Consider the following 24,740-nt stretch of genomic DNA (forward strand, 5'->3'; position numbering starts at 1 on the left):
TCCCTGTCTGCATTGGTCTGTGCTCAGGGGCGCTGCTGTCTGTCATCTTGGGGTGGGAGTGTCTAGCACCCTACATAGCCAAATCTGTGATACAGCCTGAAGGAAGGATTGGTGGGTCCACTCCACCCATGGTGGGCCTCACTCCCAGGGACACATGGTGCCAGAGAGGCAGAGCCATCAGAACCATTCTGTCTTTGATGCTGACCCCACAGGAGGACTTGAGGGGGAAAAGCGTTGCAAGAAAGAAGTTGAGGGCTGCAGGAATAGTGGTTTATTGACCAGGCCAGCTTCCCCACTGGTGACTACCCGAGGGGCTCGGTATGGGCTGGATGAACTCTGTCAGAAGGTGGTCCTTTGGGTCCAAGGTCATGGGGTTGTGCCCACTTATTGAAGGGCAGTCCCTGACAGTTCCCAGTGGCTCTGGCAAGCATCAGACATGGTGTAGGTGCCCATGTCCTGGGCAGAGGCCAGAGGGGCACCGAGGCCCGACTTCCAGTGGATCTCATAGTCTTGGGCATAAAAAGGTGAATCCACGTGAAGTTTTGGTTGGGCTATAAATGTGGCATTGGCCTGGGAGGCCACAGCCCAGGCAAGGGAGCATCTGAAGGCCAAGTCTGAAGGTGGGTGGTGGTGCCCCACGAGCACTAGGCTGGACGGTGAAAGAGGCTGCCTGTGCGGAGCCTCCGCTTGAGCTCCTGCCACAGCAGCTGCCTCTCCCGCCAGGCACCCTTCATGACACCACTGTTCTCCAGGGCGCGGCGGGACAGGTAGGGCAGCACTTCCATCACAGGGCCATAGGGTACATACTTGTACACGGGAAAGCCCGCCTGACCTGTACACACAGGCAGAAGCAGTGAGTCCCAGTCCTAGACTTCCCCACCCCTGCTCCCCTGGGAGACTCAGCTCACCTAGTGGGAAGCTGATCTGATCACACATGCCCAGTAGCTGTCCAAAGTACACCTGACGGTCAGCAGGGTGCAGGCCCAGCTCCTCCATCCTGTAGACAGACAAGATGGCAGGTGAGCCCCCAGGGCAACTTGAGCTAGCTCTGAACCCTCCACTTCCACTCCCAGCTCTTCATACACTTTAGCTTCCATCCCCTGCAGGGTGGGGCATAGGTTTAGGCTCTGTGCTGCCCAGACCAAGCATCTGCCCTGCAAGTCCCACCTCAGGTCATGGCCACCAAGTTCCCTCCTCTCCCAGCCAGCCTCCCCCTCCCACTATGCTTGCTCCCCATGGCCCCTTCCCTCTCCCCTCTCGTCTGCCCTAACCTAGTGAGGCAGGCCTGCCCCAAAGCCTGGCCTGGGTAAGCCATCAAAAGACCCTCCTCCAACCCCTTTTTGAGCCCCTCTCCTTCAGTGCCACATCCCCTCCGTCCCACCCGGTCTCTTGTCCTCCCCTTACTGGCTGCTCTGTCCCATACAGCAGCACCAGCCACTGGTGCCCGCGGAGTCTCTGAAAGTCAACTGGTCTAAACTGAGATGTGCTGGAAGTATCTAACACACATGGGATTTTGAAAACTGGAAAAAAGAATGTATTGTTTTTCTGAAATACTGAATATAGGTAATATTTTGGATATGTTGGCCTAATTGAAAGGTATTACTGAAATTAACGTCATCTCTTATGTGGCTAGTAGAACATTTAGAATAGATGTGGCTCACATTTCTCTTAGTGCTGCCCAACATCTGGCCCCCAACTGTGCCCAGCACCCTCTCCTGACTTCATACCTCCCTTGTATGGTCTTAGAAAAATTTCCAAGGTTTGCAATGTCTACTTACTGAGGATTCTTATATTTTTACCTCCAGCTTGCTGTATCCACATGTCCAGACTCAATTACCAGCGCTCTGGAATCTGCCCTCATCCTTCCACCTCCCTCCAAGGGCATGTTTAGCCTGGGTCCTCCTCACACGCACCCAGGCTGCAGGCCAGCAGTGTGCTTCCCTGTCTCCAGGGTCCCCCTCTTCTCACTGTCTCAGGCCCCTCACTCCTAGAGCATTGAGGACATCTCACCCCGGCCCTCCACATGAGGATCATCCTCCAGAGGTCCTCTCCCTCTTTCTGTCAGAGTGGCTCCAGTGTGGGGGCCACCTACTCTAAAGCAGGCCATGGTCTCTACCATGTGGCCCCAGTCTCCAGTTTAAGTATCTCTGTCCCTCACTGGAACATGAACCCTGTGAGAGCAGGGCTGCCACCACGTTGCTGCCCACCTGACTGGCAGTGGTGGGGACATTCACGCGGTTCCTGCGGAAGTGGCTGCTGACCCCTCTCCACCCGCTAGGCCATGTGACTGCAGCTTCTCCCAGCTGGCAAGGTTCTCCACCTGGCTTCTGAGCTAGGCCTCCTGACTTCCTCTGGCCAAAAAGAGAAGAGCAAATGTGATGTGGGCAAAGGCTTGCCCTCTCAGGGCTTCTGGAAGCCTGAGACCACCATGTGGCAAAGCCTGCACTGGCCTATAGGAAACTAGATGTGATGCAGTCCCTTTGCTGCCCCAGCCATGAATGAAGCCATTTAGGTCCAGTCAGGCCTTAGCTGACCACAGATACAAGTCAGATCTCAGGGCAGGGCCAGCAGAAGCAGTCCCCAGCTGAGCCCAGCGAACACTGCTGGCCCACAGAACATGCTGTTGTTCAGGCCTCTTGAGTTCTGGGTTGGCTTGCCACTCAGCCAAAGCTTACACAGGCTGTCTGAGCTCCCTGATGTGGCATCAGAGACCCACACTACTTCGTCAGGGAAGGTAAGCCCAAGCTGCCATGGGCTCCCCAGCTCCCAGTGCAGGAACACAGAACCATGTCCTGCAGGAGCCAAGCCTTCTCCATGATAGTATTTGTGGAGCGGGGCACGGGCCCTGGGGGCTATGAGAAAGGAGAGCGCACTCAGCCGGCACTTCAGACAAAGGAAGCCGCGTCCAGGGCAGGAGCCTCCCTGGCTAAGATGCCAAGAACAGGCTTATTCTCGGCAGGAAGATTCAGAAAGCAGAAGAGAGGAAGCCCTTCTGAGGGCAGGTTATATACCTTTAGAACTTTCACTCTTTTCTGTCTAGCTGGTGAGTGGCCTACCTGTGACCCCTACCTAAAATGGGAGTGGTCAGGCAAAGCCTGCTGAGCTCATAACTGAAACCTAAGTAGATGCCACTTGTACATCACTGACCCTGTGGGCCTGCCACTTGTGTAGGGGTGCAGGTTCCCAAGTGCCAGGCCAGGGGCACAGGGAGGCTCTTTGTGTACATCATCTAGTGGATGATCAAGTTTCCATCACGGAGTAACAGAATATTTTTTAAGTCTAAGGGAAAACCAGGTTTTAAGATTTGCAACTTAAACCATCTGTTTTAAAAGTCAAACCAGAATTTTTTTTTTTTTTTCACCAAGCACAAAAGGTACCCCTGGCTCTCTGACATCCAGTCACAAGGCTGGGGCATCCAAGGCAGTAAATGAGCAGCTGGGAAGTCCCCAGGGATGGAGGGAAGAAGGTGGAGCAGTCCTGTCCAGCTAGGACTTCACTCAGCCCCTCACCAATCCCACAGAAACAGCCAGACCCTGATCCTGGCAGGGACTCTCAGGAGGGAGACTTACCACAGTCTTACTCAGCCTGGGTGGCACTGGTGGCCTCAGCACTCACATCCCCACCCTGATAGCTGCAACTGCTGTGCATTAGAAATCATGGTTTTCACTAACGGGAAAACATGCTCAGCATCACTCATCATCAGGGAAATATAAATCAAAACCACAATGAGGCACCACCTCACACCTGTCAGAATGGCTAAAATTAACAACTCAGAAAACAACAGATGTTGGTGAGGATGTGGAGAAAGGGGAACCCTCTTGCACTGCCAGTGGGAATGCAAAGTGGTGCAGCCACTCTGGAAGACAGTATGCAGGTGCCTCAAAAAATTAAAAATAGAACTACCCTAGGGATGCCTGGGTGACTCAGTAGGTTGAGCATCTGACTCTTGACTTCAGCTGAGGTCACAATCTCAGAGTTTGTGGGATTGAGCCTGCTTGAGATTCTCTCTCCCTCTCTCCCCCCTCAATCTCAAACAAACATTTAAAAAATAGAGCTAGCTACCTACAATCCAGCAATTACACTACTATGTATTTATCCAAAGGATACAAAAATTCTGATTTGAAGGGGAACATGCACCCCAATGTTTATGGCAGCACTATCAACAATAGCCAAATTACTGAAAAAGCCCAAATGTCCAACTGACGAATGGATAAAGAAGATATGGTGTGTATGTATGTATGTATGTATGTATGTATATTATATATATATACACATACATACACACACAATGGAATATTACTTGGCGACCAAAAAGAATGAAATCTTGCCATTTGCAACAATGTGGATAGAACTAGAATATATTATGCTAAGCAAAATAAGTCAGAGAAAGACATATCATGATTTCACTCATAAGTGGGATTTAAGTAACAGATGAACATAGTGGAAGGTAAGAAAAAATAAGACAAAAACAGAGAGGAAAAACAGTCCATAAGAGACTCTTAAATACAGAGAACAAACTGAGGGTTGCTGGAGGGGAGTGGGTTGGGGGAATGGGCTAAATGGGTGATGGGCATTAAGGAGGACACTTGTGATGAGCACTGGGTGTCATATGTAAGTGATGAATCACTAAATTCTCCTGAAACAAGTATTATATGTTAAATAGCTTGGATTTAAATAAAATTTTTAAAAAATAATAGTTTTCAGCTGCAATTTTAGGCTGTGAAAAAGCAGTGCCATCACAAGCAGAGAATAAGCACTGCTTCACCAAATGGGTGTAGAGTGACCAGAGTCAGCTTGTCAGGCAGCTGGCTGTGCCATGCCTTGGCTGTTCATTCACTGCTTCTTCTGGAAGCCCTGCTTGGCCACAATTTGGCTGCCCTGCTTTGCTCTTGGAAAAGGCGAGGGCCACCAAGGCCACTGCCACCGTGCTTCCTGTAGGGCCTCAAGCCCAGGAAGGTGGAGACTGGGGAGCAGGAGGAGTGGCTAGGACCCCTCATGTGGTGCTCCTTGGGTTAAGATAGAAAACACAAAAACATGGTGATAACACTGGAATATTTAAGAATTTACTTCATGGGGCACCTGGGTGACTTGGTTGAGTGTCCGACTTTGGCTCAGGTCATGATCTCTGTGGTTCACAAGTTCGAGCCCCGTGTCCGGCTCTGTGCTGACACCTCAGAACCTGGAGCCTGATTCAGAGTCTGTGTGTCTCCCTCTTTCTATGCCCCTCCCCCCTCTCATGCTCTCTCTCTGTCTCTCTCAAAAATTTAAAAACATTTAAAAAAAATTTTTTTAATTTACTTCACCTTATTCCTATATCAGACTTGCATGGATTCTACCAAAGTTTTGCCCCACAAGACACACACTTAAAGAGAAAACAGACTATATTAAGTTCCAAATGCAGTTTAAAATGTTAAGAGTAACTATTTATAAATAAGATGATATGCTGAAGGCGTCCTGAGGGGATCTGACATTGCACATTGTACTTGTGCACTTCAGTAAGCTATTTAAATCACCGAATGAAATTTAATTTCTGATTTGAAATTTCAATAAGTCAGGTATTAATTTTTAAAAACCCAAGTCACTGCAAATAGCCTTTTTGCTACTGCAGTGCCAATGGCCAGCTGGACCTGGGGAGACAGGAAGCTTGCAGGACACTAAAGGTGCCACTCTAGCTCATCCCACAGACATCACCCCTAAATGCCACCACTCTGCATAGCTTCCACACCACCCATCCCAAGCCTTCCCTCACTAAGGAACACCAGACAGCTGAAGAGGGTGCCTACCTGCGCAGCGTGAAGCGAACTGTGTCCTCATTGTGAGAGGCCACCATCACTTTGGCCTTGGCATTGTGCTTCAGCTCCTCCAGGACATAATTGAGGCACCTGAAGGGAGTGCCACGTAAGCCCCAGCCTGTAGAGGCCACAAGCAGGCCCATGGCTGTCCAGCAAGCCCACTCCAAGTGTGGCCATGGTAATGGGACCAAGGCTGTACTTGTCATTCCTCAACACCTCGTAGGTAAGAAAGAAAACCTGAGCAGTACCTGGGGCTAGACATTCAAAAGGAGACTACCTGGGACACAGTGCACTCAGGACAGATGGAGCTTTGCTTCCAGAAGGGGTCCATAAGGAAATTGAAGCCTCCCTGAGCATAAAGAGTGTGAGGGTTCTGCCATCTGGCAGCAATGGTGTGTGTCCTTATGACCATTTCCAGGAACATGTGACAACTATGTCTTTGCCCGTGAGTACAGGAGACAGGGGCAAAGTGTGCTATGAGTCACTACTGTAATGACCCGACAGCAAACCACCAAAAGCTCACAAAGATGGGCACTCTGCTGGCTGTTGGGTTAACACTGTGGGCCGGCATGCTGACACAGGAGGATCCAAATACGTGTTACATGGAAAAGCAAGGGCACAGGACTGAATGCACAATGCCAAAGCAGATGTGGGTATACCCATGGCACACTTGGATACTCCCAGAAAGCAGGGCACTGCCGGGGAGGGAGCGGGAGCCAAGGCACTCAGAGTCTATTTGCGACACACACACACACACACACACACACACAACCTCACAAAGAAAAAGCATGGGATCTGCCTGTCCTTGCTGCAGGACAAGGTCAGCAAGACAAACACAGCAAAAGCAGATGTAGAAACAGTTGATGATCCTGGTGTGTAATTTGGAAAGCAAATGGGCTGCATGCGAGGCAGGAGGGCTGCTCAGGGATCTCTTGTCCTAAGTGTCAACAAGAGCTGGCTGGGGGACCTGGGCCAGTTTAGTTTTATTCAGTGGACTTTTCTGTACTAAAAATCCACCTTAAAAGTTTTTAGAAAGGGTAAAACAAAAGCTGAGGATTCAAAAAATAAATAAAAAGCAGAGAAGATAATCAGCTCTGGTCTCAGGACAGAAGTCTTGCCCCTACAGAGGCTTCTGACACACTAGGCTGCTCCACAGTCAGATAGGGGTCACGTCAGGTCAGTTCCCCCCCCCCCCCCGCCCTGTTTTGTCATTCCCCTCCCCAGGAAGCCATGAGGCCCCCAGGGGCCAAGAAGGGCTAGCGCACCTGTGATACATGGCATGAGTGGCCTCGTACGTAGGGTTAATGGGGTCCTCATAGCCAATCTCCGCGGCACGGGCGCGTTCCTGGGCCATATATGCACCCCGCACCAGCTTGGCCCCAAAGCACCAGCCCTCACGGCGAGCCAGCTCCACATCCAGGGTGACGTTGTCATAGGCGTCCTGTGGGACCAGGGCCAAAAGTTGCTGCTGACCAGGATGGGGCCCCCTCCAGCCTGTGTCCCCTGAGGCCCAGGTGCTCAGGGAAGCAGGGAGACAAGTGTGAGTGAGGAAGGCCCTCCAATCTCCATCTCTAAGAAATGGTGACTCCTCAGTGTGGCCTGAGGACAACTTTGTTGGGGGACAGACTAGGTGCCAGCAGCCACGGTATTCTCCGGAGTCTTCTCAGGCTGACTCAGGGCCAAGGGATGTTGCCCCATCCACCCACCCACCCACCCACCCACTTCCCCCGGCCATAGAGCCTTGACACCCATCCCACACCATCTCCTCCAAATACCTGGCTGGTCCCAGCGCAGCCCAGCCCAGGTTTGTGCTCAGCGACCCCACCCTCAAGCACCCTGGGCTCCTGGAGGGTACATGCAAGATTCTCAGCAAGTCTCTTTGTGGGAAGGGGACCAGAGATTTCATCTGATCCTCAGAGGGACCCAAACTAAAAAATGGCAGGAAATAAAAATGGCAGGAAAAAACTTACTCATGAGGCCTTCAAATTTTAGGGATTAAGGCACATGAAGCATACTGCAAAAAGCCTCCTTCATCTTCCTTCTACCCCTTCAAAACCCTGTCTGGGATCTGAGGCCCAGAGAAGGGGCCAGTACACAGCCGGTAACAGAGTCCTGGGGCCTTTCCTCCCACTCAGAGGCTGGCACACTCAGGCAGAGGCCTCTCCCAGCACCAGCACAGGACTCAAGTGAGGGGCATCACCTGCAGACCGGTGGCGGAGGTGGGGGGCAGTAGGCAGGGGCCATACCTTGAGGTAGCACTGGTATGTGTTGAAGATGAGCGGCTTCTCTATGTTGAACTTGCGCTGCATTTCCAGTGTCAGGCGGCTGATGGCTGGCTGGAAGTAGGTCTGCTCGGCATCCACCATCAGCCGCACGCCCACCTCGGTGGCTTTCTGAGAAGTGCGGGGTGGGACAAAAGGTTTGACTGGGATCAAGTGAGACAGGTGCCCCCCACCCTCTCTGGGCACATCCCAGGGTCCTCAACCTTGGCCAGGATGTCCATTCTTTGCAGCATCCTCGTCATCTGCAGCTCTTCCTCCTCCGTGAACTGTGACAGGAGAGGCTCCAGCTGTCCTGTCTGGGGCAGCATATGGTCAGGCCACAGCAGGGCTCCAAGCTCCCACCTCTCAAAGCCACAGCTCCCTCTGCCTGAGGGCACCCACCTGCCCCCATGTGCAGGTCCTACCAATACCCCAGGACCAGCAAAGGCTACCCCATCCCCTGCCTTGGTCACATGGTACCCCAGAACCTTGCTGCCAGCCAGCACCCTCTGACTCACAGGGCTAGCCGCCCCAGGTCACACCTACACCCAAGGTGTCTGCTCCCACACAAGGGTGAGGAAGAAACCCTTGATCCATCCGATCACCCAGAAGGACTCAGCCCCTAGCAGAGAGAGGGATCGGAGAAAGAGTGGTGGCTACAAGCAGGAGGGAAAAGTTGCAGGAGACAGACAACACAGAGCGGGGACAGAGGCACCATCTCCAGACAGTGGTGGCCTTCAGGGAGCTGGCAGGTCAGCAGAAAGCTGGTGCTCAGCAGCTGGGGTGGGGGTAGGGGTGGGGGTGGGTTTGCGGGTGGGGAGCACCTACCCTGGAGGCCTGTGCAGCCCTGGGCCCTCTGCTAGACCCAAATGCCCACTAACACTGCCCGGGGCACTCTTAGTGGGGCCTCAAGCATGCCCTTCCATTGGCCCTCGGTGTCTTAGCTTGGGGACTGAGCCCTCCATCAGCTGGGGCCGGATACTTGTGGAAGGCAGTATCTGTGGGATGTTTTCCCAAGGGACTTCTGCTGCTTTCCATCCCAGCTCAGGGGTGGTTTCAAACAGGGCACAAATTCCAGGCACCTCCCACAGGCAGGATGGGGCAGCTGGGTGGGGGGGGGGGGGGTCTCATTCCTCTCCCCCTGAACACAGGCTGGCCTAGTAACTAACTTTTAACAAACAGAACTGGGCATAAGTGATGCTGTGGGACATCTGGAGCTAGGTAATAATGCTTCCGCCTGGCTCTCAGGGGACACTCAACCTAGGAACCCAGCCACCACATGGTAAGGAAGCCCTGGCCCACAGCCAGCATCAACTGCTGACTGTGTGAGTGGGGACCCACAATGACCCCAGCTCCCACCACCCTCTGAGAACCGCAAGGGAGACCTTGAGCTAGAACCACCCAAGCTGAGCCCTGTCCTTCCAGAACTGTGACGTGGGATAATATGATTACTGCCATTTCAGGCCAGTAATCATATTAGGTTTGAGGTGACCGGACATGCAAGGAGAGAGGACACAGGTCTCTCTCCCCTTCTGTGGGGCACTCATGGATCTGTCCTCTTCCTCCAGACCACAGGGGTGTTACGCAGCCAGGAAGGACTCTGGTTTCATCCAGCTGCGACCCCAGCTGCTGCCTCAGGGAAAGCAACAGGGAACATTTCCCTTCTCAGCCTTGTGCCCCTGTGAGACAGGGTGAGCGGGCGAGGGGTCATCACCTGCATGTTAGGGACCACCAGGTGCTTAGAGAGCTCAGTCCTGCTGTCGATGAGGCTGCTCCAGTCCAGTAGGTCCAGAGTGCTGTGGAAGAAGCTGCATCAGCACACGGGTGCTAGGATCTGTGGGGGGGCCTAGGCCCCAACCAGCCCATTCCTTAAAAGAGCATCCCAAGCCCAACCCCCACAAAACTTACCTCAGCTTTCAGTTTCAAAGGACAGACAAAATGTTAACATCATCCTCTGTTTACAAAATGGAAACCAAAACCAGAACATTCTTGCGTCAGGGTGGTGGCAGCTATAAAAACCCAGGGAGAACACCAAGAACACCACAAGCCATGTCAGGCTTGGGAAAGAGCCAAACACGGGAGGCCAGGAAGGAGGCAGACCCTGCACGTAAGGGGACAGCCTCTGCCAGTCCAGGGAACCTGGTGACCTCAGGTCCAGCCCCCAGGTCTCTCAGGATGAGGCATGGGCCCCTCCAGGATCTCAACTGCCCTGATCCTCCACCTACCTGCCGTGTGGGTCCCAGGAAGGGCTGAGTGTGGCACCCTCATGCTAGGACCTGAATAATTCTGTGAGCAGCCCTGCCGGTTGTTGTCTAAGCTAGCCCTGGGCTAGCTGCAGCCCCAGCCCCCAGGACTGCAGACTCCCTGTCAACTCCTGCTGTATGTCTCAGGGAACAGGTCCTTCAGCATTGTCACCCCAGGCCCATGCTCTTCAGGAGGGCAATCAGGACTGGGAGAAGCCGTTGCGGCTCAGCTGGAACCATGGCTGAACCAGAGCATACACTCCCAAATTCCCAGCTAGGGGGCTACTCTTACCCAGACACGCCCAAGGTCTCCGCAGTGAACCAGCTCTCAATCTCCGTCCTGGATGCGATGCCCATCTTTGCCACACTTTCCTTGAGAAGTGAGAAGGTGGCATTCCCATGGACGTGCCCCAGCCCCATTCACTAACATTTCCTGTTTCCCTGAACATTTGTGTTGCTCTTTTGACTTTATTACACCATTAGCAAGAGCAAGATAGTTTTGGCCTGTGTTTCTGTTCCATAGACAGGTCTAGTCCTACCTGTCCCTGATGCCCCTTCCCAAACCCAAAGCCAGCACTCAGCCATGTGCAGGGCAAGTACCCCCCTCCCTAAATCCTGCCGCCCAGCATGTCCTCAACCTCTGGGAACCCACCTCAAACACTGCCTGGCGAGGTCCCCCCAGGCAGGGCTCCTTCCCAAGCCCCCACTATGTCCACCCACTCATACCCACGAGGGCAGGGCTATCCCACCTGTAGCACTGCCACCTCCAGCTTCATGTCCATGGCAGCCAGCCCAGCCTTCCCTTGCTCTGCAGCCATTTGGTGAAAGAATCGTCTCCACTTGGTCAGCACGTCTGAGAACTGCAGCTGCAAGTGCAGGCCTGAGGCACCGGCTCTGGCATATGCCCAGCTCCCTGCCCCCAGGAAGCATAGCTCCAGGCCCCCTCCCAGTCCTTCCTGTGTGCCTGGCTCCCAGCACCAAGGTACCAATACATGAGCTTTCACTTAATGCTCATAGCAGCCCCAAGTTCTTACAGACTGTCTCTGCAGGTGGAAGGTTCTGGCACTTACCAGAAACTGGGGTCTCCCCAATGCGGTGAGCTTGATGGCTGAGAAGCCATCATCACTGGCTCTGCCTGTCAGAAGCCACAGGAATAACCATTAGGGCTCCACAGGGGGATGAGGAAGACCAGGAGCCTGTGCCCAGAGCATATACCACTCAAGAGTGACAGACATGTGACAGACTGCAAATGGCTGGCGTGGCCCCCTCTTCTTATCAATTACCTACAACATACATGGTACTGGGTCTCCCTGACAGATGGGCCCCCAAGACCACCAGGGAGCCTTGAATGATCCAGTTGCCAAAACTGATGACAGTGCAGTGGGACCAGCAGATCTCTCCCCCCTCCCCCATCCAAGCCTAGCAGGGGCTGCAGCAATGTCTGGGTGGGCTGCCTGCTCCCCAGCATGCATGCCTTACCCTCCCTAGAAGTAGTTCTAGTGACAGCTCAGCAATCTCAGGCTAAGGTGGGTGGCACCAAGGATCCCTGCTGCCCCCTGCCCCCAACAGGAGGGGACAGCCCAGCAAGGAGTCAGATATCCTGGGCTACTGGCTAACCATTTATGGGCAGAAGGACCATGTTTCTACCAAGCCCATAAATGCCCATGTACACAGCTACTCAGATACCCCACCTTGGAGGCGGGAACAGGCAACTTGGCAGGGTTTGTTGGCCACATGGGCCCAGGAATGCAGTGGGCAAAGGAGCCAGTGAGACTGGCCCATTCTGTCCCTGCCTCCATGTCCTCTCCCATGCCACTGGCACCCCAGGCTGCCCGTGGGGGGATTCACAAAACACAGAAATGCCCAGTGAAGCACAGGATGGAGCACCGAAGGCACTCAATCACACTTGCCTCTCTCCTCCCTTCCAGAAACCCATGACCCATCTTGGCTTCTGTGACCTTTGCTTCAGGCAGAGCAGGCACAGAGGTAAGGAGGCGCACCATGCTCTGGACCCTCTCTGCCTGGCATCTCCCCAGCGCTGATCTCAGAAGGCTGCTTCTGAGTACAACTCACTCCTGCTCCTTCTAGCGTTCAGAAGGTACAGAGCCCACTGATGGAAGGGCTGCTAGGGCCACATGGTGGGCTGCACTGTGGCTGGGGGGATGTCCTAAAGAGTAAAGGACTCAGAGGCCCACTTAACTCACCTCCCTTGGCAGGCTCTCCACATAAGGCCAGGCAGGAGGAGTCCTCTGTGGCAACAGCACAGCCATTGGCAAACCCCAGTGCCACATGTGGTGAGGCTCAAGCCCCTGACCTATATGGGGGTGCTGCTCGGCCCACTGACAGCCTTACTGAGGTTCACATCTGGGCACTAGTATCTAGGAAGGGGCAGGAGGTGCTAGGCTCCTTGGGTAGGAGCTGTACTCAGGCGTGACCCCAGTGTGACCTAAGCCCAGCCTATCTTCCCCAGTGTCACCCATGGTCATCCCTCATGACTGTCCAAGCCCCAGGCAAGTGCTCTAGCCTGGCCTTGCTTTCACCCACCAGCATCTCTACACAAAGAGGTTGAGCCTCCCTGGCAGGTGTACAGCCGGCCCCACCTGAAGCCTCAATGCAGCGCAAGAACGTCTCCATGTGGCTGTCACACTTGGCTTCATTGGCATAGAAGTAGGTGCGGGCACTGATGACACCATCCCTGCGGTCTCCAAAGGCCCGGTGGGCCTGGTACTGCTTCTCCCTCTTACTTGTACCTGGAGGGATGGGCACATGGCCTGAGCACACACAGGCTCTGTGCTGTGCTCTGGCTCCCACCCCACTCTAGGCAAACATGGGGCTTCCCCTGCATCCAGCAGGACCTGCCCATGGCCCACAGCCCTCTTCCCTCAGGACAGGCTCCTTAGCAGCCACAGCCCCCCTCCACTGTGCTGCCCACCACTCCCTGCTCCTATACTCAATGTTCCTTCCCCCTGGCCAAATCCTAGTCACATGGCAAACTCGGGCCAAAAGGCAGAACCCAGACCCACTTAGGACAAGGGGATGAGGACCCCTGGGAAGGCCCTGAGGATGTCAGCAGATCTGGAGTAATGGCCTGGGTGCACACAGGGAGAAGCCACATAGGCACAGGGAGGAGCCTTGGCCCCAAGTCTTGCCTGTGCCCTTGAACCTAGGTCTCCCAAGTAGGGGTGGTGAGGGTGAGGGGGGCAGGTGGTGAAAGTATTTGTTCCTGAATGGCCTCCTCATACTCACCACTGCCCTCCCTCTCTACAGCCGATGTACAGGACCTGTGGGAAGGAACAAGAAGGTGAGGGTGGGTCACACCACCTCAGGCTGCAAGTGACAAGCACGTATTCCCTTTGAGCAAGCAGAGGTGAGAGGAAGCCAGGAGTGGAGTCCTGAACCTGACCTGACATGGCGGACTGTACAAGAATAGCTGGGTTAGCCTGGGCAGGTAAGAGTGATTCAGGTGCCCCACCTGCCTCCTTACCCACCCCAGGCCTGCAGGGTCACCTCCCCTGAGCAGGGCAGGGCAGCAGCCTCACAGACCAACTTGGCCTACAAGCTCTGCACCCTGGAGAAGGCTCAGATTCCTCATGGGTAGGTGAGGAGTGAATAAAACTAGCTGATAGCCCAAGGCAAAGAGGAGGTGCTTGATGAAAGCTAGCTATGGGGGCATTCCTTCTGAGGGGAAGACAGAGCCTCAGGGCCAGCCAGGACTGATAAGGAACGGAGCCCGACAATTACCAAAGTACAAAATTCCCAAAGCTGAGGCCGCTTGCTCTGCCCTAAACCCCCTGCATCCAGGCACCTCCAACCACTAGGAACCCCAGGCCAGGCTCTGGGCTCCTGCCCAGATGCACAGCTAGCCCCACCTCCAGCCACTGCCTGCCAGCGCCCTGCTTCAGTCTTGCCCCTTAGGTGTATCTTCTAACCAGTAATCAGAATTTTTCTTTTAAAATGCAAGCCCTCCCCTGGCCTCCCATCACAAGGGAATAACACCCCCCAGTCCTCATGAGGACAGATCAGTGAGGCCAGTCTGAGAACATGGTTGCCTCTGCCCACCCTCAGGCCTCCCTGCAGTCCCTTGGCCATGCCCTCGCCACCCCTGCCTGGTCTGCCCCCACCCAGGTGCCCCCTCACCCAGAATGCCTGCCAGAATCACAACAGACACCATCCCCCTCTCAGTGGCTATGACATCTGGGACAGCAAATGTCATGGCTAAGCCTACTCAGATGAAGGAGCCGCTCACCATTACTGTCCTGGAGTGGCATTCGAGCAGCTTTGTCCATCATCTGACTTTGTATTTAAAGCCTCTTAAATCAGTTCCCACAGAAAGAGTGCAGCTGAAGCCCTGTGGCTTATCTGGTGAACTCCTAAATGCTCAGACCCCTGGGGGCCCCTGAGGTTCTGCCCATACTTCACAGGAAAAGGACAGTGTTTTCCCCGTCCCCCACCCCCTGCACTGGGGCACTTGAGACAGAGGTAAAGCCAGCGAAGCCACAGAAAGCTGATTGCACCTGTGGTAGCCTCAAGCTGAATCAAAGGTCTAAGGCAGCTTTTGACCTCCCTGCTCCTGCACCCAAGGGCTACCAGCCGCCTTCCAGGGAGCCCTCCCTTTAGACCCTGGTTCCTGTGTAACCCCAGGGCCCATATCTGGCAACTGTGAGCCAGGATGCCCAGGTCAGGACCCGGGAGTCCCAGTAGCTGGGACAGTTCACAGGGGCCGCGCACATGGCTACACAGCCCATAAGACCCCCACCTGGGAACAGGGGACAAGAGCCACTTCATGCCAACTAGACATATGTGCTTGACATACAGAAGAGGGTGAGGTGTGCCTGTGTGACAATATCTGACTCAGTAACATAAGGGAGGGGGTCAGCCCCACACACAACATCCCCACTGGGAACAAGGAGCACCTGTAAGACCATCCCCAAGCTGTGGTCCAGGTACAACCAGGCAAATAGCATGACTCAGGACCCACCATCTGCACTAAGGCATGGGCCTAACCAGCAAGGACGATGGCTGCTGGGGACTCGGGCCTTCTCTGTAACCACACAGCCCATGGCTCAGGGAAACACAAGTATTCACCTTCAAGGTCCCTGCCTTCTAGGTAGGCTGCATTCTTTCACATGGGCCCCCAGGGACCCAGCACTGTGTAAGGTGCCCACTCAACATTTCCACAGCTGGCCTACCCACCCTCCAAGCCCCAGCCAGCCTCCAAAGGGTGTGGGCCACTCCCATCCTCACTGCCAGTAGGTTCAGTGGCAGGAAAGCAGTCAGAGTCTGTGCTATTTCCATCCATGAACCTTCTGGGCACAAACCAGAGAGGAAGCACTTTAGAAATGGACTGAGCAGAGGAACTGGGTCGGCTGCACAACCATGTGGTCAGGGGGACAGCGGCCTGTCTCTGAGCAGATGGCACTGAGAAGGATCAGGGTCACACTGTCAACCAGACCTGGTGGGTGGGTCACGAGAAGACAAAGATGGCAGCTGCCAGGTGCAGTGGAAGGGAGGAGGGTCACGTGACTGGCAGGGAACGGAAGAGACCGCCCAGTGCAAGCACGTGCACACACACGTATGCACACATGCATGGCCCAGGATGTGAAGGAGGGAAGAGAATGCGCCAAGGGGCAGAGGGGAGAAGAAGATGAATACAAGTGGCCCAGGGGGTTGAAGAGGCAGTAGGGAGGCCCTGACCATCTCTTGGCCACCTCCAAGCTCAGCTCACTACACTGGGTGATGTGTTGACTGGACGCCTTTTAGAAAAAAGCAGAAAGTGAGGGGAATAAGGTAGCAGGAAGGAGTGAAGCACAGACAAGCCCAGTGGAGCTCATTCCTGCCTGCACATCCACATCCCTAGCCCCTCAGACCCTGGTTCCAGGCAGCACCTGAGTGTTCTGCGCATACCAGTCCTATAGAGCTGCCCCCACCTTGGGGCTCCACCGCCAGCCAGTCCTGTGTCTGCACAGGCAAGACAGACACACCTGCCATCCACACTATCCTCAGATGTCCTCGTCATAGTCAATCATCAGGAGGTACACTTTCCCTATCCCCACAGCTCTCAGCTTACTGGGGAAACCCTATGGGGCTCCTGCCTTCTACCAGGTGTTCTGAGAAACACCGTCCCGCCCCCGCCATATGTGGCTACTCTCTCCCTCTGCCACCTGTAGCCTCCTACCTCCTGCTTCCTGCCCAGGGATCCCTTCCAGGATCCCCTCCTCAGAACTTCAGGAGGCCTGCTGGGCCTCCTGTGCATTCAGACACTTCTATCCTTTCTGTGCCTCACATGGTTATGCCCACAGCAGGCCCAGCACCACCTGTACCCTTCCTACTCCAACCCCTGTGGCCTTAATTTGGGGTAGTGGCCTCTATATCACTCCCCAGAGCAGGGTCTACGTGCCTCGTGACAGGATTAGCAAAACAGACCTCTGGGCCCCACCGGGACACAGAAGTAGTTCTCTGCATGGGGGGCTGCATGGATGAAGGCTGCATGGTAGGAGTCACTCTTGACTAAACACCCAGGAAGCCAGGCAGACAACTTGACAGTATAGATGTTCAACCAGCACCCACAAGCCTGGTTCTGTCACCCTGGTCCAGGCCTCTCCAAAGGCACATGCCTGGCAGCAGACCTGGGCATGAGTGGACACCTGCCACTGGCATCAGATGGTGGGCACCATGTTAGGATGGGAGGGACCACCACTCACATCCCAAAGCCCACCAAGCAGGGCTGCTACATCATGATGGGTATCAACAGCAGCATGGCCCAGGGGCACAGGTTCCTTGGCTCCAGGACAGGGCAAGGCCAGCCCACATCCCGATGCTCCCCCTGCAGGACAGGAAGGAAGCCAGCCAGATCACCCTAGGAAAGAAGTCTTTTCACACCAGAGGGAGAAAATCCTATTGTGAAATCACTCTGCCCTCAACTTAGACACAGCGGGAACACAGAGTCCCTTAGTTATTCAACAGGCAGCCTCACTGAAGGCTGCAGCCCCAGGCCACAGTGAGGAACACACAGAGGGGTGCCAAACTGGAGAACCCTGCCTTTAAGACAGCAAATGGCTAGACAGGGGCTGGGCTCCCCAGGCCAATCCTCTGCTGCTGTTGCTGCTTGGCTTGGACATTCCGTTCCCAGGGCAGGAGCCTCATGTGATGCCTTTCCCTCCCCTCCCCTCCTGTCCCCATGCCAGAGCAAACACCCCAGCATGCGACAGGGCAGGTTACTCAGCAGGCCTGTCTCGAGCCTCACGTGGTTGGGCACAGCTGCTATCAGAACTAAGGGTCCCAAATGCAAGCAAGGGCCTGGCATGGAGGGGTGCATGTATCAGCACAGGAACCAGGCATTTTGCACAGAAAGGGCTGGTCTTGCCGGGATCTACTGTGAGGCCACCTCTCCTGGAAGCAGAGGGTGACCTTGTCCTCTAATTTTTTTCTGTGGCCCAGAAATGTAGGTCAGGGAGGTACCCATCTGTCCCTATACCCACTGCCCAGAGAACAGGTCCTACAGCAAGTTGGTGATCTCAGGAGGAGACCCCAGGCCAGCCCGTCACACTGCTCCTGGCTGCACATTCCCTTCTTGGACCCCTGGGTAGGCACCAGGCTTGACAGGCTCCATACTTACCAGGCAGGGCCCACCTGCTAATTAGAAAATCCTCCCAAGAGCTAGGCAAGGTTGGGCAGTGGTACCTGTCCAACAGATTAGCAATGCCTCAGAAGAAATGCTTTAGTAGAACAGAAAGCCGGAGCACCTCCTACATCAGGGTCAGAAAACGGTTTTTGTAAATGGTCAGGTAGCTTCTATCTTCAGCCTTGTGGGCCATATGGCATCTGTCACAGCTACTCAACTCTGTTCCTCTAGGTCAAAAGTGATTTGAATTTCATATACTTTGTTTTCAAATGTTTATTTTTGAGAGAGACAGAGAGAGAAAGAGAGACAGAGCATGAGTAGGGAAGGAACAGAGAGAGAGGAAGACACAAAATCCAAAGCAGCTCCAGGCTCTGAGCTGTCAGCACAGAGCCTGCCGCGGGGCTTGAACTCATGAACTGTGAGATCATGACCTGAGCCGAAGCTGGACGCTTAATCGACTGAGCCACCCAGGCGCCCCGAATTTCACATACCTTTAAAGTGTCACAAAATAGGGGCGCCTGGGTGGCTCAGTCAGTTGACCATCTGACTTCTGCTCAGGTCACGATCTCACAGCTCATGAGTTCAAGCCCCGCGTCAGGCTCTGTGCTGACAGCTTGAAGCCTGGAGCCTGCTTCAGATTCTGTGTCTCCCTCTCTCTCTGCCCCTAACCCACTCGCATTCTGTCTCTGTCTCTCTCAAAAATAAATAAACATTAAAAAAAAATTTTTTTTTTAAGTGTCACAAAATAGTATTCTTGTTTTCTTTCAACCATTTAAAAAAGCAACAACCAATCTCACTTTGCAAATCACACAAAACCAGGCAGGCCAGCCACACTGGGCTGTGGGTCATGGTTTGCCAACCCCTATCCTTGCCCCTCCTCTAGGCTTGTGCACGCAAGACCTTTTGTGAAAGCCCAGAGCTGTCATCCTCACAGAGCAAAAAATACAAGAACCCCAGGCGGAACACAGGAGGGCCACTGGTAAGCAGACTGACCAAGCCCTCCTATCCTTAGGGACCTCCTCCCAGCCCAGCCCCAGGTGGCCCCAGGATGCTTTGGGGTTACAACCCAATGCCCAGGCAGGCCTTACTCCATCTCCTTGTGCTCCGCCTCCTGGGGGCTCAGATCCTCCTCCACCCCGTAGTCCAGGATGGAGCCCACGCCAAAGGCCCTGTTGTGCTGGATCAGGGGCCGGATGGACTCCTGGTCCTCACCAGCCACAAACTGCCCATAGAAGGTCATCTTCATCAGCTTGTCAAACAGCCTTTGCCCCAGAAGTCTCCTGGTGAGATGGAGCAGCTGAAAGGTAGAGGGAAAGGGCTGTCCTGGCTGCCTGGCCTCCCCCATCCCAGCAGGACACCCCTGCTTCCCCACCTACTTTGCTCCAACCATAAAGCCTTGACACACATCTCCCAAAGTCAAACACAACTCAGGGCCTTGATGTAACGGTGGACACCACCGGAAGCAGCTTGCCTCTCCACTTGTAGCTACTGTCAATCTACTCATCATGCAGGGCAGAGGTCCCAGTGCCACCCCCACGGCCACTCACACTTCTCTGCCCTGCACACTCACGGGTGACCCAAGCGGCACATAGCAGTGCCAGACTATCATTTGGTGGATAAAGAAATGAATAGCAGGTCTCTCTGGGAATAGCAGTGGGTGTGTTCGTAACATCCTCTGTCTTCATACCTCAGTGGGTTATGCCAGGTAGGAGGATTCGGTACAACTTTCTAGCAGGCAAGCACCCAGATTTTTTAATATTTTTTTCACTGCTTATTCCCAGTCCCTAAAACAGTGTCTGGCAAGGGGCCGGCCCTCTAGTAGTTACTGAGCAGATGAACACATGCTAAATTCAGAAGGAGTCCGACTTCAACTGGAGCAAACATTAGGCGAATAATAAGCCAGGTGGCCTTCTACGAAGTACACAGTCATCCAGGGCCACAGCAGACCCACAGCTAGAGTGGACATGCCCCTGAAGAAGACAGTTGCCCATAAAGCACTCAGCTCCTCTAATCACATTTCACCATATCCTCAATTTCTGCCATCCTTTAAACAAAGTCCTGAGTCACTGCTTTGTGCCCAGTACAATTCCAGGCTAAACAAAAGAGAGAAGGAGCTCACATCAAGTCGGGAAGAGACCTCGATGGAGCGAGGCACCTCCACGGTGTGATTCAGAACAGGGGGTGAGGGAGTGACTGCCAGAGCACGGGTGGGAAATGTTTGCTAACTTAGACCCAGAGAGGGGGGCTTGCCAAGGCATGGAGGTGGAACGGAGTTCCTGCAGTAAGAACAGCCAGGGCAGGAAGGAGTGAGGACAATGGAGGCCCCTGAGCCTGGAAGGGATGGCTGCTTGGAGGGCACGTCTGCCACCTGTCTGGGAATTCCTATGTGTCCACTATCCCCCTCCACTTATCTCCAAGACAGAAAAAGCCTGAGGTCTGTCAAACCCAATGGATAACAGAACCCCTTTTGTGAGGAACATCTCTTGATTCAGGGCTTCAAGGAACAATCTCTAGTTTAAGCAGAAGTATGAGTAAATCAAACACCTTCATCCCCAAACCAGTCCTGAGCAGTCAGACACACCCTGAATCACAGGTGGGCATGTGGTGGAGATGCCTCAGGACCACACCTGAGGGCACCACAGGGCGTCCCAAGGACAAGGGTTTCCAGGCCATCACCTCTGCCTTGCTGCGTCCTCTCTGCAGTCGTGTCCGATTTTATTGCATCTCATTAGGATTTTGTCTGGTTTTTTTTAGAAAGAGATACAGGGAGAGAAAAAAAGGGGAGCAGGGCAGAGAGAGAGAGAGAAAATGGATCTTAAGCAGGATCCGTGCTGGGCAATGTGGGGCTCCATCTCACGACCCTGGGATCATGACCTGAGCCAAAATCAAGAGGCAGACACTCTCAACCGACTGAGCCACCCAGGTGTCCTGCATCTCATTGTTTTTATAAAGAGGATGAGAAAAAATTACAGCGCCAACTCGGGAGAATAGGACAGGGTGTCTCGACACCATACAGCCTGGGCCAGTGGTCAGGGAGTCCATCGGCCAGAGCAGCCTTGCCAGTGGAAAAGCCAGGTCTTGATTATATCAAAAATCACCCTAGTGGCAGGTGGGGCAGAATCTGACACCCCAAAATCATTATCTGGCTCTGGGAAACCCCGACATTGTACATATCAGCTCTGAGAACTGTCAGAAACCACCATGTGCAGAAATGGGCCAGTCTTCTACTCTTGGCCCAGCAAACTTTCCTGTACAGGGCCACATGGTAAATAACATAGGCTGTGTGGGCCACACAGTCTCAGTCATAACTATTCAGCTCTGCTGACAAAGCACAAAAGCAGCCACAGCCAATGCTAATAGAAGAAGCAGGAACAAGACAGATGCTGGAATTTGGCTCGGGGCGGGGGGGGGGGGGGGGGGGGGGTGGTGCCCTGGGCTGATAACCTCCCGCACACCCTGCACTTCGCACTGACCAGCTCCTCAGGTGTAGGCGGGGCTCAGAGGGAATGACAGGGAAGGCCACCCAGGTCACTGAGCCGGTCACTTACCCTCTCACTCTGCCAAAGGGGAGGCCAGCCTATCACAGAAGGTTATGGAACCACATGGGACAGGGCTGGCAGTTTTCAACGTTTATTTATTTTTGGGACAGAGAGAGACAGAGCATGAACGGGGGAGGGGCAGAGAGAGAGGGAGACACAGAATCGGAAACAGGCTCCAGGCTCTGAGGGGCTGGCAGTTTTAAAGCTATCTCCAGAGCAAAGCCGCCCCTTTAAAACCATCCTGGCATCAGGTGCATCCCTGGATGGCACAGCCTGAGATGAGGGTGGCGTCCCCTCCTCTCCAAGTAGGGGCATCCTTCATGGGTTTAGAAACTCACACCAGGAACACATATACTCGCTTTCACTGTAAAAGACTCAAACAGATGTGTGCAGATCAAGAAGGGGTAAAGCCAGTTCTCTGTCCCACAAAGGCCACCATCACCATCCATCCTGTCTCCTTCCCTTTCTGTTACCCTCTTCTGCACTGGCTTATACCCAAGTACAGAAGCCTTTGTCATGGAAGACTTGGGTTTTCTAAACTCTTGTCTTCTGGCAAGGAAGGGACAAACTGGGTGCCAAACCAATGCAGCATCTCCAACTGAGCTCCTGCAGGCTGATACTCCCTGGGAACGGATTTGATGATCCCCCACCCCGCCCCACCGAAGGTGCCACACAGACCCACACTGCTCAGCAGGAAGAATTTTCACTGCAGGCCAGAGGACAAGGTAAATGCTGGTTCTGAAGAGCAGCCTACAACCCTGCAGCCTGGTCTCTGCCCCATTTCCTCCAGCACCTTGCACCGAGGCCACGGCACCAGTGTGACCCCTAGCAATGTTGTGGTGGAACAGGTCCCACAGGGGGCAGACAGAGTGCCGTTAGTGGGCTCCCTGAAGGCACCCCCAGGACACCGGTGGGACAGGAGGGGAGCCTGGGATAAGCCTCCCCACACCTCCAGGTACCTACAGTGGTCCTTGCACTCCAGCACTTTCTGGCACTTGGACAGTGGTCACCCACAGCACCCCCACGGTCTTCAGCTGTGCTGGCTTCTCTCTGGCTTTGATCCAAAGGAAGAAAGCTCAGAGAAATACGGCCTAGATGGCTCCAGCCTTCACTCCCTCCCTTCCAGTCACATGGCAGCAGGCACAGCTCCTGCACCACTTCTGCCCCATGCATCCCAGTCCCACCCAGCAGTCCCATGATGCCCCAACAGCAGGAGCCAGGTCCCTGTCCTTGTCCTCCACGGAGACTTCATGGCCAGCCACTTTCTCCCCTAGTCGTTCCCACCCACCACCCCCGCCCCAGCTGCCTCCTCCCTCCTGACCCCTGCACCTCCAGAACTTGCTGCTCCTTTCTGCCCTTCAGACGCTGGTGCTCCTCAAAGGGTCCTCAACACCTCCACCCCTCACCAGGCTCCTTGAACCCCAAGTGTTCCTTTCTGCCCTCCTCTCCAGTTGGCCTGGGCTCTCCACAGCCACAAATTTGCCTCAGGACATCCACATCTACTGCAAACACAGATGACTTCCAGAAGCCTCCATAACTCCAGTTCTGCCCCTTCCGCCTCCTTCAGGGACCAAGGGAGGCAGTTATGATACCCTCAGCACAGCCCCGCTTGAGAAATCAACACCACCTGCATAAAGAGCCTTCCAGACACTTAGCACCAACATGCACCTTTGCAAACTGTTTCCAGGATCACCCTGAAATAACTGTCATCTCCATACACCCAGACTGACAGTGGCTAAGACGGCGTTCTGCTTTTTACTTCTCCAAAGCCCACACACTTTTCACAAGTCACTATATTGAAGTAATAAAAGCTGTAGTTCAAGGGGCTTCCCATTTTCCCTCAACACTGTTCGAAGTGGCTGTGTCTGGCGAGCTCCTGAGTCACAGTTTCTGAGAAACCAAGACCCTTCAATACCACCAAGACTCCCTTTTAGGCAACATTTAAAACACTCAATTTTCAGGTGACAACTTTGCATCACCACAAGGAGCATATAGCTTAAAAATTCAGAAACTGGTCTTTGTTTTTAGTTGGTAGTAACTGGCATTAGGAAAATTCACGAAGCTCAAAAGACAATGCAGGAAACACCTCCCCTTCCTGACTTCCCGGCTACAGGCAATGCTCAAGGCGCTCCCCCGCTTTACAGTGAAACTCCATAACGGCTCCCGGAACACGCAGAGGATCCGGCGCGCTCCGCTGCGCACCTACCCACCCACATGCCCACCGGCGCACCTGCTCGTGGTGCGCCAGCAGCGCAGGTGAGGCGCACAAGCGCAACACCAGCAGGCTGCGCGCCAGCTCCCAGCTGCGCCGGCTGCGGTACGCCTCCTGAGTGTTGCCGAAGTCCACGACGGGCAACGGCGGTCGCGCACCTTCGGCCGCCCGGCATCCTGGAGTGGCCTCCCGGCCTGCGGCGGACTGCTCGCCAGCCGCGGACTGCTCGCGAGCCACGGGCGCCGTGGACAGTGGGGCGACGCGGGGAGTGCCGAAGCGCAGCGCAGAAACGATGCACCTCAGAGCCATGGCGGGGCGTCCGCAAGCGCCAAGACTGCTTAAGTACGCGCGGCCGGCCCCGCCTCGCCCCGAGCTCAGCCGCGCTCTCTTCTAAAGGCCCCGCCCCAGGACCCGCGCTTTCTCTTCGGGAGGCCCCGCCCGCCCTGCCTTAGGATGCGCGCCTGATGCTGAGCCACGGCCCTCTCCGATAGACCCCCACCCACCCAGCGCCCTGAGCCACGCCCCCTTGCCAGGAGGCCCCGCACCACGCCTTGTGCCGCTTGGGCTCCTTGTGAAGTCCCGTTCCGTCCCGCCCCGCTCCAGGACCCGCGCCTTCCGCCCTAGAAACCCCGCTCCGCACCCTGAGCCGCGCCCTCTCCTGGGGGTCCCCGCCTCCCGCCCTTGAGCCACACCCCCACGTTGGGAGGCCCTGAGTGACGCCCTCCCCTTGGGAGGCCCCACCCCGGCCTAGGATCTGAGCCACCTTGCTACGGAAAGCCCGCCCTGGACTCCGCGCCGCGCCCTCTCCCCTAGGAGGCCAGACCTTTGAGAGTTCCCACATCCGGTACGTTCTGCGGCCGCCTCGGTCACCCAATGGCGCCAAACGCGCTTGAAACCCTCCTTCTCAGCCTGTGGCCACACCCTCAAAGAAGACCCTGCCTTCTTGGATGCCTATTCCCAGCTTCATCTTTCCCCTAAGAGACTCCGCGCCTCCAGGGACTGGGTCCGCAACCAAGTGTGCGATTTCTCCCTGAGTTTCCCCGGTCCACATGCTGGCCCTGTGGGTCCGGAG

At 54.8% G+C, this 24,740-nt stretch overlaps 1 protein-coding gene across 3 annotated transcripts; it reads right to left on the reverse strand.

Moving 5' to 3' along the window:
• Window positions 1–256: 256 nt before the first annotated feature.
• On the reverse strand, window positions 257–24,101 carry PRODH (proline dehydrogenase 1). 3 transcript variants are annotated; one of them, XM_047098235.1, is made up of 14 exons: window positions 23,687–24,101; window positions 19,006–19,214; window positions 13,543–13,577; window positions 12,897–13,046; window positions 11,367–11,431; window positions 11,046–11,162; window positions 10,589–10,668; window positions 9,768–9,849; window positions 8,278–8,370; window positions 8,039–8,185; window positions 7,058–7,233; window positions 5,784–5,882; window positions 909–997; window positions 551–832 (listed from the first exon to the last, which is right to left on the reverse strand). In XM_047098235.1, the coding sequence occupies exons 1-14, from the start codon at window positions 23,975–23,977 to the stop codon at window positions 645–647; spliced, it is 1,821 nt and encodes a 606-aa protein (XP_046954191.1). In that variant the 5' UTR covers window positions 23,978–24,101; the 3' UTR covers window positions 551–644. The 3 variants fall into 3 exon arrangements, with proteins under 3 accessions (XP_046954189.1, XP_046954190.1, XP_046954191.1); XM_047098233.1 differs by having other exon boundaries at window positions 257–997; window positions 23,687–24,099; XM_047098234.1 differs by lacking the exon at window positions 12,897–13,046 and having other exon boundaries at window positions 257–997; window positions 23,687–24,099.
• Between the last annotated feature and the right edge of the window lie 639 nt (window positions 24,102–24,740).

This window comes from Lynx rufus, unplaced genomic scaffold (genome assembly GCF_022079265.1).
Source record: "Lynx rufus isolate CCGP_SWC_20201006 ecotype Redwood Valley unplaced genomic scaffold, mLynRuf1.p SCAF_45, whole genome shotgun sequence".
Classification (NCBI taxonomy): Eukaryota; Metazoa; Chordata; class Mammalia; order Carnivora; family Felidae; genus Lynx; species Lynx rufus.